General features: G+C 38.7%; 2 protein-coding genes across 2 annotated transcripts; both read left to right on the plus strand.

Annotated features, from left to right (window-relative positions):
• Nucleotides 1-1,771: 1,771 nt before the first annotated feature.
• LOC126661690 (uncharacterized) lies at nt 1,772-8,346 on the plus strand. Its single transcript, XM_050355550.1, has 8 exons — nt 1,772-1,855; nt 2,011-2,051; nt 3,480-3,520; nt 3,948-4,027; nt 6,990-7,136; nt 7,255-7,386; nt 7,699-7,792; nt 7,859-8,346. The coding sequence occupies exons 1-8, from the start codon at nt 1,772-1,774 to the stop codon at nt 8,344-8,346; spliced, it is 1,107 nt and encodes a 368-aa protein (XP_050211507.1).
• A 2,231-nt stretch (nt 8,347-10,577) lies between these two features.
• Nucleotides 10,578-11,492, plus strand: LOC126661691 (uncharacterized). The gene is made up of 3 exons (XM_050355552.1): nt 10,578-10,819; nt 11,004-11,181; nt 11,277-11,492. The coding sequence occupies exons 1-3, from the start codon at nt 10,578-10,580 to the stop codon at nt 11,490-11,492; spliced, it is 636 nt and encodes a 211-aa protein (XP_050211509.1).
• The last annotated feature ends 8,156 nt before the right edge of the window (nt 11,493-19,648 follow it).

Consider the following 19,648-nt stretch of genomic DNA (forward strand, 5'->3'; position numbering starts at 1 on the left):
GAAGTGTTGAAGTTTATTTTAAATTTATAATTTAAAAAATAATTATTTGATTAATCGTTTAATGTGATTGAAACTTCGAATATATTATTCTAAATTAATATTACGTTTTAATTTGATTAAAGGTTTCATAGTATTAATTTTCATACGAATTGATAAGAAAGGGGGAAACAGATTAATAAAACTGTTTTTGAATAGGATTAGTAAACTGTTTATGAAACTGTTTTAATTCTAATAGGAAACCAGTTTTTGAATAGGATTAGTAAATTGTTTGTGAAATTGTTTTTAATTCTATTAGTAATTCTATTTTGAATAGGATTAGTAAACTGTTTGTGAAACTGTTTTGATTCTATTAGTAATTCTGTGTTGAATAGGATTTGTTAGCTGTTTATGAAACTGCTGTTAATTCTATTAGTAAAACTGTGTTTAATTATGTTATGAACATAATTTATAAAATAGTGTTTAATTCTGCTATGAGCTGAATTAATGAAACTGTTGTTATTTAAGTGTTAAATAAATTGTTTCTGATCAGTTTTTAAGATGCAGTAATTAGGGTTTTGGGGTTATTTTAATCTACTTCGAACATATTAAAATAGACCGTAATCAGTTAAGATTATTGATTTCGGATAAAGAAATTTAATACGGTTAAGTGTAACATGTGAGAAAAATTTCTGGTAATCTTATTGTTTATATGCTTTGCATGATTATTTTATATGTGATAAGATAGGATAACTAAATAAGATAAATAACAAACCCTTATTTAATATTAAGTCTTACATATACCTCCCATTGTAATAACACTTATCAAGACTTAGATTGCTATGTATAGGATATTGCCAAAAGCATAATGTATAAAGTCATCTAAGTAAGATAAGTTGGATAAAAGTGATATCCATATGTTTGATTTGGATAGATTTAACTAGGTTATCAAAATAGTTTTGAACCTAGGGTATAAGATAGAATATCAAGATTACATGTGATGTTAATATTCTATATTCAAAAATTGCATGAGATGTAATTGATAAAATGTTACCTACCTAAATAAACCACACTTAAAGTGATAAGCCAAAGCTTACTTGAAGTAGGGTGAAATATGGATATTGTCCCACTATTATTTTTCAATTGTTGAAATTATCATTAAGGGTTTTTATATGAATTATAGATATAAGTTGTGGGAATTTTATTATGCCTTTTATTAAATGCTACTTGTATATTTATTGTTGTAGAGATGGCTTCAAACATTACACATACTTTATCAGTGCGATCAATCCTTGAGAAGGATAAGCTCAATGGCACTAACTTTTTGGACTGGTACAGAAATCTAAGAATTGTTCTTAGGCAAGAAAGAAAGGAATATATCCTTGATCAACCCCTCCCTGAGGAACCAGCTCCTGCTGCTACTAGAGCTCAAAGGGATGCTTATACGAAGCATCTCAATGACTCTATTGATGTCACTTGCATTATGCTTGGATGCATGGAGAATGAACTCCAAAAGAAAATGATGGAATTGGATGCGAACACCATGATTGCTGATCTCATGGAAATGTTCCAAGAGAGAGCAAGAATTGAGAGCTTCAATACCATCAAGGATTTGCTTTCTTGCAAGTTGACTATTAGCGGCTCAGTCAGTCCTCGTGTTTTTAAGATGAAAGGTCATCTTAAACATTTGGACAGGTTCGGTCTCCCAATTGCCCAAGAGTTGGCTACGGACATTATTCTCCAATCTTTGACTGAGGCTTATGATGGTTTCATCATGAACTTCAATATGCATAATATGGAGAAGACCATCACAGAGTTGCATAGGATGCTTCAAACTGCTGAAAAGAGCATCAAGGATGAGATTAAGGATGTTCTTATGGTCAACAAGGGAAAGGGTATGAAAAGATCTTGTAAGGGCAAGGGAAAGGCTTCCAAGAAGACTAAGCCCAAGTCCAAGCCCAAGGATGAACCCAAAGCAAAACCGGCAAAGGAAGGAACTTGCTTTTTCTGCAAGGAACCTGGACATTGGAAAAGGAATTACAAGAAATATCTGGATTATCTGAAGAAAAACAAGGGTAGTGAGACTACCACTTCAGGTATTCATGTTATAGAAATTAATCTTTCTACTTTTGATTCATGGGTATTAGATACTGGATCTGAATCTCACATTTGTACTAATGTGCAGGGTCTCAAAAGGAGTAGAACTTTGACAAAAGGCGAAGTGGACCTACGAGTTGGCAATGGAGCAAGAGTTGTTGCTTTAGCTGTAGGGACTTATGAGTTATCTTTGCCTAGTGGACTTATTTTATCTTTGAATAATTGTTATTATGTACCTACAATGTGTAGGAATATTATTTATGTTTCTTGTTTGGACAAGGATGGTTTTGAATTTATTATTAGGAATAATAAATGCAGTATTTCGCATAATAACATTCTTTATGGATATGCTCCACGCAGTAGTGGTCTTTATATTTTAAATGTTGAAGACACTAATGAAAAATCAATCTATAACATCAATGCTAAGAAGTTTAAATCAAATGATTTAAACTCTACTTATCTCTGGCATTGTCGTTTAGGCCATATAAATGAGAAACGCATATCAAAGCTTCAAAGAGATGGACATTTGAGTTCATTCGATTATGAATCATTTGAAACATGTGAATCTTGTCTAGTGGGCAAAATGACAAGAACACCTTTTATTGAACAAGGTGAAGGAGCTAAAAGCTTATTGGGCCTTATATATACAGATGTACGTGGTCCATTAAGTACAAATGCTAGAGGTGGATTTTAGTACTTCATTACTTTTACTGATGATCTCAGTAGATATGGTTATGTTTATCTGATGAAACATAAATCTGAATCTTTTGAAAAGTTCAAAATATTTAAGAATGAAGTACAAAATTAACTTGGTAAAAATATTAAAACACTAAGACCTGACCGAGGTGGTGAATATTTAAGTCAAGAATTTGTAGGTCATCTAAGAGATTGTGGGATCATTTCTCAATTGACTCCACCTGGAACGCCACAATGGAATGATGTGTCTGAACGGAGAAATCGAACTCTATTGGATATGGTTCGATCAATGATGAGTCAAACTGATCTTCCAATCTCATTTTGGGGTTATGCTTTAAAAACCGTTGCATTCATTTTGAATAGAGTTCCATCAAAGGCAGTTGAAACGACACCATATGAGATATGGACTGGAAAAACTCCTAGTTTGTCTTTTCTTAAGATTTGGGATGTCAAGCTTATGTGAAGCGACTAATTTCAGATAAATTAGCATCCAAATCTGACAAATGCCTTTTTGTTGGATATCCTAAAGAAACTAAAGGATATTACTACTGCAATACTTATGAGAACAAAGTGTTTGTTGCTAGAAATGGTGTCTTTTTGGAAAGAGAATTTATTTCCAAAGGAACCAGTGGGAGTACAGTACAACTGAAGAAATTCAAGAACCACAAAGTAGCATTGTACCAAGTATGAAACCTCAAATGAATCAACAGGCAATTGCTGAACCAGGACAAGTACCACAAGGCCAAAGGAGGTCTGATAGGATACGTCATAATCCTATGAGATATGGATTTCTCATAACTGAGAATAATGATGTGATGATTGTGGAAGATGAACCCACATCCAATCAAGAGGCCATAAATAGTCCTGACTCTGAAAAATGGCTCGAAGCCATGAGATCTGAAATGCAATACATGTATGATAATCAAGTTTGGACCTTGATTGACCCGATGGATGGTGTAAAAACCATTGGGTGCAAATGGGTCTTCAAAATAAAGACTTACATGGATGGCAATGTGCATACCTATAAAGCAAGACTGGTTGCAAAAGGTTTCAGAAAAATACATGGTATTGACTATGATGAAACTTTTTCACCAGTAGCTATGCTTAAATCCATTTGGATTCTCTTGCCATAGCTGCATATTATGACTATGAGATATGGCAAATGGATGTCAAAACAGCGTTTCTTAATGGAAACTTGCTTGAGAATGTGTACATGACACAACCTGAGGGTTTTGCCAGTCTAGAGAATTCTGAAAAGGTTTGCAAGCTTCAAAAATCCATTTATGGATTAAAGTAAGATTCTCGGAGTTGGAATCTTCGTTTTGATGAAGCTATCAAAGAGTTTGCATTCATCAAGAATGAAGATGAACCTTGTGTTTACAAGAAGGTTAGTGGGAGCGCGATTGTTTTCTTAGTCCTTTATGTTGATGACATACTACTCATTGGAAACGACATTCCCATACTGCAAAATGTTAAATCATGGTTAGGGAAGTGTTTTTCAATGAAAGACTTGGGTGATGCTTCTTATATATTAGGCATTAAGATCTATAGAGATAGATCTAGAAGACTCATTGGCCTAAGTCAAAGCACTTATGTTGATAAAGTATTAAACAGGTTTAGTATGCAAGACTCCAAGAGAGGATTCTTGCCAATGTCACATGGCATCAGTCTCAGCAAGACTCAGTGTCCTAAAACACAGGATGAGCGAGACCGCATGAGTAAGATTCCATATGCTTCTGCTATTGGATCTATCATGTATGCAATGTTGTGCACTCGACCTGATGTCTCGTATGCTTTTAGTACAACGAGCAGATACCAGTCAAATCCAGGTGAAAGTCACTGGACAGCAGTTAAGAACATCCTTAAGTACTTGAGAAGAACCAAGGATGCATTTTTTCTATATGGTGGTCAGGAAGCTGAGCTGATTGTAAAGAGTTACACAGACGCTAGCTTCCAAACTGACATTGATGATTATAAATCACAGTCAGGATATGTGTTTTGTTTGAATGGAGGTGCTTTCAGCTGGAAGAGCTCGAAGCAGGACACCGTTGCTGATTCTACAACAGAAGCTGAGTATATAGCTGCTTCTAACGCAGCTAAGGAAGCTGTTTGGATCAAGAAGTTCATAACTGGATTAGGAGTTGTTCCTAGTATATCCGATCTAGTGAACTTGTTATGTGATAACAATGGGGCTATAGCACAAGCAAAGGATCCCAGATCACATCAGCGATCCAAACTCATACATAGACATTATCATCTCATTCGAGAAATCATTGAGAGAGGAGACGTGAAGATATGCAGAGTTTCGACAAATGATAATGTTGCTGATCCGCTAACTAAGGCTCTACAACAGCCTAAGCATGAGAGTCATACTAGATCCATGGGTATTACATTTAATGTAGATATGGCCTAGTGCAAGTGGGAGATTGTTAGTGATATGCACTAGGTCAATCATGTTTGACCATGTATTGACTTTATCCTTTTGTTATTTATTGATTGGCAGTTTTTATCATTTTATATTATGATTAAAATACTCAAATGGTTAATTCTTTCTAAGGTCATCAAGTATGTGACTTGATAGTAGAACCCTTAGATTTTATAAAAGAATTATATTCCATCTATCCCTAGTCTTAATAGTACATTGAGACTAGTATGATGTTGACTGATGATTATGTTTTACTAATCATGTATATGAGATATAAAGTCAAATCATAGGTGGTATTTGAGAAATAAGGCACTGGATGACCCACCTTGAGAATACTACATAGATAACTGTCATATGTAATTCTCATTATAGTTCTATTAGTATAATCCTTTGACCTTGAAATCATCATGGATTTCTACATAGCTATTTCATATTTTGATACAGTCTTACATTATCTTTAACAGGATAATGGAATAGATTGTCATTGGATATGAAAGTCACTATGTGAGAAATGTGAGTGATTGAGAAGGAATTTGTCCCTCATTATGGGGCCCTTGAAAGAAGATAGACTGAAGGAAATGCATGGCCATGCTAAATGAATTGATAAAGAGTTATCATTTTCAGTCTACTTAGAATCAGGAAACTAATGATTGAATATTATAAGGATGACAGGACTATTCCTTATATTCAATATGGATATCGAGAGACAAAGGGATTAAAATATTATTGTAAATGGTTAAATCGGATTATCGATATTCGTATAACTTGGGTAGTCATAATGTCTTGCCAGAGGCCACTTATGACTTGTGGGCTGAAATAGGGATTTCGGGCCTACTGCCAACTTTATATGAACCTGCAGGGTCGCACACAAAGAGAAGGCCCAAAACAGTTACGGGTTGTACAAGCCCAATGAAATTAAGTGATTAATTATTATATATAATTCGTAATATATATATATATGTATATATATGTATATATATATATATATATATATATATATATATATATGTATATATATATTAATTCGAAATTTAAGGATAAGTGTTTTCCTTAAGGTATTATCTTCTGAAGATAATAATAATAATTAATATATATGTGTAATTATCAAAAAGCGTTTTTAATAGACATGAATTCAAAAGAGTTATAAAAAACGTAGTGTTTGCATATGATTGCAAAACACGTTTTTGAGTAAACCCTAGATGTCCTATTTTCATATAAATAGACTTTAAAGGTTAGGGTTTTGGTTTAAGTGTTTTTGAAATAAACACAAGACAAAATCACTAAAATTTGAAATTGCTTTGTGAATCAACTGTGCTAGCACACAAGCACTAGTTTTGACTAAGGTCTGTTCGTGTGGGTACTCGTAGAGGACGCATTCTTTTGGAGGCGTTTCTGATCCGAGGCCAGGTATCACCAAAGTGAACCACCTCCTTCCTTCCTATATTGTTGTTTGAATTCGACATACAAGTAAGTATTAATTCTGTTGTTAATCTATTTATTCGAATTACATGGATCTTGGTTTGGGTTTTAGATAAATTTTTGAAATTCCGCTGTGTTATGAACCTAAAAAACCCAACAGATATCAGAGCAATGGTTTAGAAACCTAGGCCATTGCTTTACGTGTTATGTATTAAATATGTTTGATATCTAGGAAATACTGCGGCACATAGGAATCAAGTTATGTCTTTGATACGTATTCATTGTTTTCAAAAAAATTCAGCCTTCCCCTCTAGGATGTGAGTCTGTGGTGTATGTTTTGTTGTGAATATGTTTATGCTTGTGTGTTTTAGTATAGGATTATAGTAGTAGCTCGTGCAAGCAAGAGCTCGTGCTGCAGAAGCACAGAATGAGGAGGAGGCACATGATGAGGCCTCTGTCCAGGGTGGAGGAAATGAACCACTACCAGCGGCAGGAAAAGGCCGTGGACGAGGTCGGGGCAGAGGTAAGAGACAAGCTGCAGGATTACAAGCACCAGTTCAGGCACCGGGGATGCCACAACAGCAAACTGCCCCTGACTTCAATCTCAACCGGTTCCTAGCTGGGATTGATGCAATGCAAAGCAACCAAGTGGAGATGCAGAATTTGCACAGAGAACAGATGGCACAACTGATAGGGACATTATTCTGGCGTATATGCGTTTGAAGCCAACAGAGTTTGATGGTTCTGGCGACTCTTTAGATTTTCTTGAAGAGGTAGAACGGAACGCTACTTGACTTAAGACTGGTTTAGACGGGTAATTCAGCCGACAATGGGGCAGTTGAATTGGCCAGAGTGTGTGACGCGATACAGAGAGTTTTCCATACCATTATCTGTGACATAAAACTATCGGGACATGCTACTTGACTTAACTAAAGGTGACTAATCTGATGATAGACCCAATACGGGTCAATTCGAGGTTTGTGAAAGGCTTAGGAGCCGACTTCATTGGTTTGTTGACTGAGGTGAATCGAGACTTGGCACATGTAATTGATAGTGCTCGGTAAATGGAAACATCTCTGATTCAGTTTGGAAGAATTCCTGATCCTACCAGGCAGCAACAAGCTAGAAGTGGAAATACTAGTGCTGTACAAAGTACCCCAGTGCAGTTTAGTGCAGGAAGTTTTTCAGGACCTCGGCGTTGAAATTTTAATAAGGGTATACATAATGTACGATTTAACACTCTAGGAGCAGGTTCAAGCAGTCGAAGTTCAGGGAGTGCAAGAACATTACCCCCAGTTTGTCAAAATTGTAAGAGAAAACATTATGGTGTATGTCATCTTGCTACAAGAGCATGTTTTGTATGTGGCAGACAAGGTCACTTTGCTAGGGAATGTCCGATGGTGGGACAACAGGGTTATTCAACCAGTGTAGTACAACCATTTTATCACCAGCCAAGACCTACATATTCTACAGCTTCTAGACAGGGTCCAGTGGGAAGTACATTTAGTGGCCAGCGCGGTAGAGGATTTGGAGGTAGAGGCGGAGGAAGAAATGGTGGTGGTAGAGGTACTGATCAGGCTCCCCAGGCTGGTAGGGGACAAGCCAGAGTTTTTGCGCTTAACCCTCAGGAGGCTCAAGCTGCAAATGCAGTCATGCAAGGTACTCTCCCTATATATGCTACAGATGCTTTAATTGTATTTGATCCGTGTGCTACTCACTCAGTTTTGCGGTGAAAATGGGAAGATCACCTGTTTATTTGCAAAATACCTTATCAGTAACCACTCCCGTAGGTGAAAGTGTAGACAAACATTGTTTATCCGTCTTGTCCATTGAGTGTTCAAGGACGAGATTTTTTTGCCGATTTGCTGTTGCTTGAGGTATTAACCTTTGACGTGATACTGAGGATGGATTGGCTAGCACTACATTATGCGAATCTGGATTGTCGGAAGAACAGGGTGACGTTTAACACTCCTGGAGTTGAACCATTTTCAATTCAAGGTGAGAAGACAAAGTCACCTACGAGTTTGATATCAGCTATTAAAGCACAACGAATGCTGAAGGAAGGGTGTCAAGGGTTCCTGGCTATAGTGCGAGACATGAATAAGAGTCAGGGCAGTGTTTACGATGTACCAGTGGTGTGTGAGTATCCAGATGTTTTTCCAGAAGAATTACCTGGATTACCATCTGATAGAGAAATATAGTTCTGCATTGATTTGGTTCCTGGTACAACTCAGGTATCAATACCTCCATATAGGATGGCACCAGCAGAACTAAAGGAGCTAAAAGATCAATTGGAGGAGTTACTTGATCGTGGTTTCATCCCACCGAGTGTATCACCTTGGGGTGCACCAATATTGTTTGCTAAGAAGAAGGATGGAACACTACGGCTCTATATAGACTACAGACTGCTGAACAAAGTTACAATCAAGAAAAAATATCCCTTGCATAGAATTGACGATTTATTCGATCAACTGCAAGGAGCACAGTATTTCTCCAAGATTGATTTAAGATCGGGCTATCATCAATTGAAAATTCGGAATGAAGATATATTAAAGAGTGCTTTCAGAACTAGGTAAGGCCACTACGAGTTTCTAGTTATGTCATTCGGGTTAATAAAGTCACAAGCGGCATTCATGGACTTAATGAATCGAGTATTCAAGCCGTTTCTGGATCAGTTTGTGATAGTTTTCATTGATGATATGTTAATCTACTTGCATACGGAGGAGGAACACACGCATCATTTGCGTTTGGTGCTTCAGACCCTGAGAGAACACCAGCTGTATGCTAGGTTCTCCAAATGTGAATTCTGGTTAGAAGAAGTTGCATTCTTGGGACATGTGGTGTCTCAAAGTGGCATTAAAGTTGACCATTAGAAGATCGAGGCAGTAACTGAATGGAAGCGACCAAGTTCAGTCACAGAAATCCAAAGTTTCTTGGGTTTGGCAGGATACTACAGATGTTTTGTGCAAGATTTTTCAAAAATATCTGCACCTTTAACAAAGCTAACCCAGAAAATGCAAAATTTGACTTGACAGATCGTTATGAAGCAAGTTTCCAAAAATGGAAAGAATGTCTGACAACAGCGCCAGTACTAGCGTTACCGGAAGGTACTGAAGGGTTTACTGCTTATTGTGATGCTTTGAAATACGGTTTGGGACTTGATGCAGCATGGTCGAGTTATAGCTTATGCTTCTCGACAGCTGAAAAAGCACGAGGTGAACTATCCAACACATGACTTAGAACTAGCAGCGGTAGTCTTTGTGCTGTAAATCTGGAAACTACTTGTATGGTGCATCATGTGAGATATTCACGGATCATAAGAATTTGAAATATATCTTTGATCAGCGTGAATTGAATCTTAAGCAGAGGAGGTCGCTAGAGTTGTTACAAGACTATGATTGCACTATACAGTATCACCCTGGAAAAGCCAATGTAGTGGCAGATGCGCTGAGCAGAAAGTCTGCAGGAAGTATCGTGCATATTACTACATTGTGGCGAAGGCCGTTAATCAGGGATATTCAAACAGTGTGCAATCAAGGCATCTGTTTTGAGGTTTTAAGCCTTGGAAATTTACTGGCTCAATTGAGTATACGACCAACACTAATTGATCGAATTAAAGAGTTGCAAGCTGATGATCCTCAAATGAAGTGTTTGATGGATGAAGTCCAACAAGGAAAGGGCCAAGATTTCAGTATTGTCAATGGAGTATTGAAATATGGTACCAGGTTATGTGTACCAGACGATGAGAACCTAAGGCAAAAGATCATGGAAGAATCACATGGTTCAACATATAGTGTCCATCCCGGTTCCACAAAGATGTATCATGACGTCAAAGAAATGTACTGGTGGAACGACATGAAAAAGGATATAGTAGAGTTTGTAGTGAAATGTTCGACGTGCCAACAAGTTAAACTGGAACACCAACGACCATACGAATTTCTACAACAGTTACCTATTCCTTGAAATGGGAATGGATAACGATGGATTTTCTAGTCGGTTTACCAACGATTCAGCAAGGTTTGATTCTATATGGGTGATTGTCGACAGAATGACAAAATCAGCTCATTTCATTCCTGTCAAGACTTCTTATACTGCAGCAAAATTAGAACAGATTTATATTGACATAATTGTGAGTTTACACAGGGTGACAGTGTCAATTATTTCAGACAGAGGTTCAATGTTTACCTCTCGATTCTGGAAAAGTCTGTAAGAAGCTTTAGGAACGCGGTTGGATTTCAGTACCGCTTTTCACCCACAGACTGACGGACAATCTGAATGGACTATCCAAACCTTAGAAGATATGCTCCGTATGTGTGTTTTAGACTTTGGAGGTAGCTGGAATACATATCTGCCATTAGTAGAGTTCTCGTACAACAACATACCATTCCAGTATTGAAATGGCTCCGTACGAAGCATTATATGGTCGGAAATGTAGATCTCCCATGTGTTGGGAAGAACTCGGAGAAAGAAAACTGACTGGGACTGAAATCATACAGATTAATTCTGAAAAAATACCGGTGATCAAGCAGCGACTAGAGACTGCTTTCAGCCGACAGAAAAGTGATTATGTGTTTCTACGAATGCACCTATAAAAGGCGTGATACGGTTTGGTAAGAAAGGGAAGTTGGCTCCATGATATGTCAGACCGTACAAGGTAGTGTAGCGTGTGGGAGCTGTAGCTTACAAGCTAGCTCTACCACCAGACATGTCTCAAGTGCATCCGGTTTTCAACATATCGATGCTACGAAAGTACATTTCAGATCCCTCCCATATTATCCAACCTCAGAGTGTAGAAGTAAATGAAGAATTATCATATGAAAAGGAACCAGTGCAGATAACAAACACTCAAGTAAGAAAACATCGTACTAAGATATTCTGATGGTGAAAGTTCTCTGGAGAAACCACTCGGTAGAGGAGTGTACGTGGGAAAAAGAATCTGACATGCATAAGCATTATCCCCACTTGTTTTCTTAAGGTACGTGGCTAAATTTAAATTCGAGAGTGAATTTATTTTAAAAGGGGAAGAATGTAATACTCCGTATTTTCAATTGTCGGTTTTACCACGTATTGTGATATTCGTAAGCGATATTATAAAGTTTAAATATAAATTTGAACTAAAATAATAATAATAATAATAATAATAATAATAATAATAATAATAATCATCATCATCATCATTATTCGGATACTTTATTACATTTATTGAAATTAGAATATTGAATTTAAAATAATTGGTAATATAATTAAATAGGATTAAAGTGTATTATTTGGATATATTATTAAGGATATTTAAGTTAGTGGGTATAGTTTGTGAGCCATTTTAGGCTTTTAGCCAATTAAAAGAAAAAAATATAAATGAAGATTTATAAACCCAATTCATGAAGCCCACTAAATCACTTTACCCATTTCTTTCATCACCTTCATATACTTCTTCTTCCCACTATTCTTCTTTTCTGCTTCAAAAAACGAGAAAACCCTATGATCTATCAATCCATAACCAAGCTTCAAACCTCCCCCAAATCAATTAAAAATAACAAAATCATCATCCTCGCTTGTCAATCTCCAAGCGGGAAGTTTCAAATCTTTAATAGGTGAAAATAGACGACGGATCGGTTGAACTAAACGGCGTGATATTTTGAGTTTAAGTCGTTAATTACCAAAGAACTTGAAGATTATGTAAGGATTAGTAGTTTAATTGTTGTTTAGAGATTGAAATTGCTTATATTTTTAATTGAAAATCTTATGGTTGTTTTGAGTGATCGGTGATGATGGTTGCTGAATTCTTGATCTTTTAACTGTTATAATTAACGGGTTTAATGTATTTTTCTATTTTGAACTTGATTGATTCGTGTGTTTCGGAGTAGTGTATTTTATGGTATGGTTTTGCTTTTAGTTTCATTACCTGCTCCGTTAAGATAAGGTCTCCAATATTGTCATTCATTAATAGCATACAAGGGATGTTCATGTGTTTTCGATTTTTTTATATAATAAGTCAAGGATTTTATTCTGTAGGCTCATGAATGTGAAATTGTTCGCCTAGAAATATTCCAGACTCAAATCTTTGAATTTATAAATGGGAACGGTGTGAGGTTTGATGCTTTAACGGACCTATGAAGATATTCAATGGGCTTCTTTGGTTAAAAACACTTAACCACGTGATTTAAGTGGTAATAATCTAGGAGTTAATAAACTCAGACGAGATTAATACCGGAAAACTACTCCTAAATTAAAGCAATTCAGAGATTGCGGGATAAAAAGCACAGGGCTTGGTTTTTGATTGATTAATTTGTTGATACAAAAATAATGAAGCTCTGAGCTATTTATAGCTTTACAAAATCAAGATTCTTAATATGACTACAACTAATATTCCTAAAGAGAAACACTCCTAATGAGTTGCAAATTCCTAATAAAAATAAAAGCTAATCTGAAAAAGACTTTCTGTCGGGCTCAATTCCCTTGTCAAGCCCATATGATGCTCTGACCCATATATTTGGGCCGGTGTAAACAATGCCCCCAACAAACCTGAAATACTCGTTTTGGGCTTGTTCCCTTCTCAGGCCCATATTTGATGCTTCTTGACCCACACCTTTAGCCCAGATTCTGGTTTATCAAAATTTTAATGGGGTGCACATCTATAAACCGTTCGGTACCCCTCTCTACGCCATGTCACCACCAACTGTCCCCCACGATACCATGCATTAACACCATGAACCCTTCGGCTTCTACTGATTTTGCACTTTTAAGAAAATTACCGTCTCATTTGTTCGTTACCTACTTTCTCTACAATTTTCAAGACTTTCTCTCTCCTCAGCAATCTCAAACTCTCTGCAATTCTCCTGGTAAGCGCTCGCCTTCTATTTTTTATTCGCCCCCTTCTTTTTAATCGTCTCCTTTCAATTCTCCTAATCTGGGCGATTTATTTCAGGTAGCAAGGTTGCTCCTAACAACCTAGCTGAACAAGTGATTTCCAAGATTGACGAGGTCCGATCCAACGCTCCGAAACACAGAGTTCAAGGTAATTACCGACGCAGGCGATAACCAAATTTGTGTCGGCCCTATTATAATTACTGACGCAGGCGATAACCAAATTTGTGTCGGCCCTATTATCACCTCCCAAGCCACATGTGCAATCTAGCCTCTCCCTTCCATGAAGCAGCTCCTCCCTGATTCTTTCTACCTCATCAGTCATCTGTCTAGGTCGGCCCCACATTCAGAAAATGGCCGATCGAACATGCTGGGTTCTCTAAATGGGTGAACAGATTGCTTCCCTATTTCCGTCACTCTTAGATCGATGCTGGCATCTTCGACCTTATCAAGCTCTGCAAGGCGAGTAGGCCCATAGCCAAGCACTACATCATGGGAGCATCACTTTATTGGTCGACTGCCATCAACTGCTTCTGCTTCAAATCTAGACCCATGACCGTCACCCTGCTCGACCTGGCGCTTATGCTTAATATCCCAATCAACGGCGATCGGATAAACCCCAACCTCTATGCCGATATCACAAAATTTGTCCTAACCAAGGAACAGAAAAGTTATGGCTCCTTCGTGAAGCTGTTTATGGGCGAGGATCCATACAAGCAAGATTACAAGGAATATCTAGCCTTCCTAGCATTCTTCATCGCCAAATATGTGTTGTGCACCTCTTCTTTCCGAGTGACACAAGACTGCTCCCTCCTAGCCTCAGCACTCGCCGAAAGGACGCCGATGCAATCTGGGCGAGTTCATTTTGGCTCACCTGTACTGCTCGCTGGGCGATATTGCTCCTCTAAAAGACCCGCGAATTTTCAAATGTCCAGTAGGTCCACTTTGGATAGTTCAGCTCTGGCTCGCCCTGTACTTCCCGGAGTTGTTTGAAGTCGGTGCTCCCTTAAAAGCCGATCTCTGTGGATTTCAATTAATCTCGGCTGGAACTCTCCTTCCACACATACTTGACGTGCTCCAAGTATTTAACAATCACGCAATCAGATCGCCTGAATTGATTTGTCCAGCACTTCAACTTACTTATTGTCACGACTCAATCTCAGGGCCGAGACCGGCGCTAGGGAATGGGAGTGGTTGCTCCGAAACCCGTAGCAAGCCTAAAAACGTAAAATAATTTTTCGCGAAAATAAACGTCATGCATGACATACATAAACATAGACGTCATGCAGAAGCACACATGCCAGGCACACATATCCTCTGGCAATCACAAATATCACAATGCAGCAAGCGTAAACGTTTAAAACTTTAAAACGTTAAAGTTATATTTACAAAAAAACTACACATACAAGCTGACTTACAAAACACTTATCTACTGCAGCTCTAAGAGTAAAGTATTGTTTCTTTACATACTCAAAAATGCAGACTTCTGGAAGTAGGATAGAAGTCCGTTGCTTCAAAGCGTCTTTATCCTGAAAGGAAATCTGTGAGGGGTCAGTATATTGGGATATACTGAGTGAGTTCATACATTTACCAATAAGTATTTAAATAAAATCATAAACGATACTTGATCGTATGCAGCCAAGTACAGGATCCGATTGAAACCTTAATCCTCAAACATACTAATAATCAATCGAGCAACCCAATCATAAATATCAATTGCGAGTCCAACTCGCTGGTGGCCCAGCCACTATATACGGGGACTCCAGACTACACCGTAGCCGAGTGCTCTCTCGTATCAAAATCATAAACCCAATCGTAAATTTCATATTCATCATCAGCTCCCAGCTGAGTCATATCAAAACTGGTGATCACACAGTCCTATTGTCGCCCAATAGGTAGCACGTTCCATCGGATCAATACTGGTTTCAAATCAAGCATATGCAATTCAAAAAAAGAATTCGCATCGCAATCATGCAAAACAAACAATAAGCAATATAAAATATTTGCTTAAATAAATACTTTAAAAGCAAATCGTATAAACTCACAGAAAACGCTTATCCAAAATACGTCGGGGCTTTAGAACGTCAAGCTTCCCGAACTACTGGTCCAGCTGCTTCTTGCCTCGCCGGATCTAAAACAAATTTTTAAAACATTTGACTGATATCAGAATCCTATTCTAAGATTAACTCTAGACTCGAGACACGACACGCTAAACTTATTAACAGTTGTGCTCCTCACGCAATATTCCGATTAATGGTTTCTAACTCGTTTATGAATCGTATCTCTTTCCGAATCCATTCTCATGTATTGTGTCCAAATTTCACTTTTTCAAAGTCCATAGGTCAAAACCAAGCTGAAATACATCGCGTCGGATCTCGGAATGCATTCCCCATCTCAAAATGGGTTTGGCATGTCGTGTCAGGCCCTCCTCACGTCGTGAGGGCCTTCCTCACGTCGTGAGGCATGCCCTCACGTCGTGAGGGACTGCCCTCACGTCGTGAGGGACTGCCCTCACGTCGTGAGGGACTGCCCTCACGTCGTGAGGGACTGCCCTCACGTCGTGAGGACGTGATTCCGACTCCAAAACTTGATTTCGACGTGTTTTAGCTCAAAAACGACCAATTTCACATTCCCAATGATGCTACAACGCTTAGAAACATCCACAACATACAATCCAAGCTTAAAACGTCAAAAATCGAATTCAAAATCGTTGAAATAACAAAACCGCTCGAAACCTTAAACTTTAAATCGATTTTCAATCGAATTCAATCAACCAAACACTAAAACGACGAGCTTACCTTGATTACCGGTTGAAATACGATCGATTCGAGTTATAGAACGTCGAAAACGGACGAGAAACGACAATCGAACGATAAACAGTACGTTATCGTCGATAGGAACGAAAGAAAAGAGAAGGAGCTGATGGTTTGGGTTCTGGATCCTTCCTTTCTCATTCATTCTTATTTATATATTGTCTAATTGGCACTTTGGTCCTTGAAACTTTTCGAAAGTTGCAATTTAGCCCAAAACCTATCCGCGTCCAAATTTTAAACGATCTCCGATTGACTCGAGACTTTTACCACATATACTATAAATTATTTCGCGGACTTTGGCGAAATAATTTCCGTCACGGGATTTATATTTTATTTTATATTAATTTCTGAAGTTAAATCCTCAAATCCCGCTAGTTGACTTATTAAAAGTTATTCTAAATTCCCGATATAATTAAACTAAATTCTTCTTAATTTAATTTATCGGAAATCAAGACACGTGGCACGACGTAATTATCTTAAAATATTTTGGGGTATTACATTCACCCCCCCTTAAAATAAATTCGTCCTCGAATTTAAAACTAGTCACGTACCTTGAGTGAAAAGGTAAGGATACTTCTGTCTCATATCCTCTTCTGTCTCCCACGTGCACTCTTCTACGAATTGACTTCTCCAAAGAACTTTCACCATCAGAATTCTTTTCGTTCGCAATTGTCGTATCTGCGTGTCGACAATTTGCACTGGCCGTTCTTCGTAAGTTAATTCTTCGCTCACATCCACCACTTGCGGTTGAATTATTCGAGAAGGGTCGGGTACATATTTCCGAAGCATGGAAATATAGAAGACAGGATGAACTTGCGACATCTCCGGTGGCAGGTCTAGCTTGTAGGCAACAGAGCCTATGCGCTCCACGATCTGATATGGTCCGACATACCTCGGAGCCAACTTGCCCTTCTTTCCGAAACGAATAACTCCCTTCATCGGTGATACCTTGAGAAACACGTAATCTCCGATCTGAAATTTGATATCCTTTCTCTTGGGGTCTGCATAGCTCTTCTGTCGACTGGAAGCTGTAGTCAAACGCTGCATTATCAACGGTATTTTCTCTGACGTAATCTGGATGATCTCTGCTCCAGTGAGCTTCCGTTCGCCGACTTCATCCCAACAGATAGGGGATCGACATTTACGCCCGTACAACGCTTCATATGGAGCCATCTCGATGCTCGAGTGATAGCTGTTGTTATAGGCGAACTCGGCCAAAGGTAGGTACGCATCCCAATTACCTCCAAAGTCTAATACGCATAGTCGAAGCATATCTTCTAACGTCTGAATTGTCCGTTCAGATTGACCGTCTGTCTGAGGGTGAAACGCAGTGCTGAAATTCAATCGTGTTCCTAACGCGTCTTGTAAGCTTTTCCAGAAATGAGAGCTAAATACGGAACCTCTGTCTGAAACGATTGACACGGGAACTCCGTGTAGGCTCACGATCTTATCAATATACTCTTGAGCTAACTTCGCCGCCGAATACGTTGTCTTGATCGGAATGAAGTGCGCTGACTTCGTCAAGCGATCCACGATTACCCAAATGGAATCAAATCCTTTCTGCGTCTTGGGCAATCCGACTACGAAATCCATCGTGATTTGTTCCCATTTCCACTCCGGGATGGGTAACGGCTGAAGAAATCTGTAAGGTCGTTGATGCTCCAATTTGACTTGCTGACAAGTCGGGCATTTCGCCACGAACTCCGCAATGTCCTTCTTCATTCCGCTCCACCAATACGTTGTCTTGATGTCATGGTACATCTTCGTGGAACCAGGATGAACGCTATAGATCGTTCCATGAGTCTCCTCCATGATCTTCTGTCTCAAGTCTTCCACATCTGGAACGCACATTCGATTTCCGTATTTCAGTATCCCGTTGACAATACTGAAATCTTGACTCTTTTCTTGTTGAACTTCCTCAATTAAATGCTTCAATTGAGGGTCGTCCGCTTGCAACTCTTTAATCTGATCTATCAACGTCGATCGTATTGTTAGCTGAGCCATTAGGTTTCCGAGAGATGAAATCTCGAGCTCTACTCCTTGGCTAAACATCGTATGAATCTCGTTGATTAGCGGCCTCCGCCAGGTCATTGAGACATGCGCGAGACTTCCTGCCGACTTCCTGCTTAATGCATCCGCCACGATATTGGCCTTGCCTGGATGGTATTGTATCGTGCAGTCTTAATCTTTTAATAACTCCATCCATCTCCGCTGTCTGAGGTTCAACTCTCGTTGATCAAAAATGTACTTCAAGCTTTTATGATCTGTAAAGATCTCGCACGTGGCGCCGTATAAATAATGTCTCCAAATCTTCAGCGCAAAAATCACCGCTGCTAACTCTAGATCATGCGTCGGGTAGTTCGTTTCGTGCTTCTTGAGCTGTCGCGAAGCGTATGCAATCACTCTACCATGTTGCATAAGGACGCATCCTAGTCCAACTCTTGATGCATCACAGTATAGTGTGAATCCTTCAGTTCCTTCTGGTAGCGCTAAGACTGGTGCCGTCGTTAAACACTCTTTCAGTTTCAGAAAACTGAGTTCACACTGGTCCGTCCAGTTGAATTTCGCGTGCTTATGAGTTAGCTTCGTCAAAGGTACAGCGATCTTTGAAAAGTCCTGTACAAATCGTTTGTAGTATCCTGCCAAACCAAGGAAACTTCTAACTTCCGTAACTGATTCAGGCCGCTTCCATTCTATCACAGCTTCGATCTTCTTTGAGTCAACCTTAATGCCACTTTGTGAAACCACATGACCTAAGAAAGCCACTTCCGTTAGCCAAAATTCACATTTCGAGAAATTAGCGTAAAGCTGATGCTCTCTTAGCGTCTGTAGTACTATCCGCAAATGCTGAGCGTGTTCTTCTTCTGTACGCGAATAAATTAAAATATCGTCGATAAACACGATCACGAACTGATCCAAGTACGGTTTGAATATCCTATTCATCAAATCCATGAAGGCTGCTGGGGCGTTCGTTAATCCGAACGACATAACAAGAAATTCGTAATGTCCGTATCGAGTTCGAAAAGCCGTCTTCTGAACATCATCATCGCGAATCTTCAGCTGATGGTAGCCTGATCTCAAGTCGATCTTGGAGAAGTACTTCGCTCCTTGTAACTGATCAAATAGATCGTCGATTCTAGGTAACGGATACTTATTCTTGATCATCACCTTGTTCAGCTGTCGATAATCGATGCATAGTCGAAGCGATCCATCCTTCTTTTTCACGAATAGCACTGGTGCACCCCACGGGGATACACTCGGTCTGATGAAACCACGATCAAACAATTCTTCTAGCTGATCCTTAAGTTCTTTGAGCTCTGCTGGCGCCATACAATAAGGAGGTATCGATATCGGCTTT

The sequence above is a fragment of the Mercurialis annua genome, linkage group LG8 (genome assembly GCF_937616625.2).
Source record: "Mercurialis annua linkage group LG8, ddMerAnnu1.2, whole genome shotgun sequence".
Lineage (NCBI taxonomy): Eukaryota > Viridiplantae > Streptophyta > Magnoliopsida > Malpighiales > Euphorbiaceae > Mercurialis > Mercurialis annua.

What these genes read in the sequence shown, in the direction of transcription:
- LOC126661690 (XM_050355550.1), top strand. Translation starts at nt 1,772, where the DNA reads ATGGAGAAGACCATCACAGAGTTGCATAGGATGCTTCAAACTGCTGAA. An exon ending in CTTTAGATTTTCTTGAAGAG is followed by an intron (nt 7,387 to 7,698) that starts GTAGAACGGAAC and finishes TCTCTGATTCAG; the next exon opens with TTTGGAAGAATTCCTGATCC. An exon ending in AGTGCAGTTTAGTGCAGGAA is followed by an intron (nt 7,793 to 7,858) that starts GTTTTTCAGGAC and finishes TTAACACTCTAG; the next exon opens with GAGCAGGTTCAAGCAGTCGA.
- LOC126661691 (XM_050355552.1), top strand. Translation starts at nt 10,578, where the DNA reads ATGGGAATGGATAACGATGGATTTTCTAGTCGGTTTACCAACGATTCA. An exon ending in TCTCGATTCTGGAAAAGTCT is followed by an intron (nt 10,820 to 11,003) that starts GTAAGAAGCTTT and finishes ATACCATTCCAG; the next exon opens with TATTGAAATGGCTCCGTACG. An exon ending in GCCGACAGAAAAGTGATTAT is followed by an intron (nt 11,182 to 11,276) that starts GTGTTTCTACGA and finishes AAGGTAGTGTAG; the next exon opens with CGTGTGGGAGCTGTAGCTTA.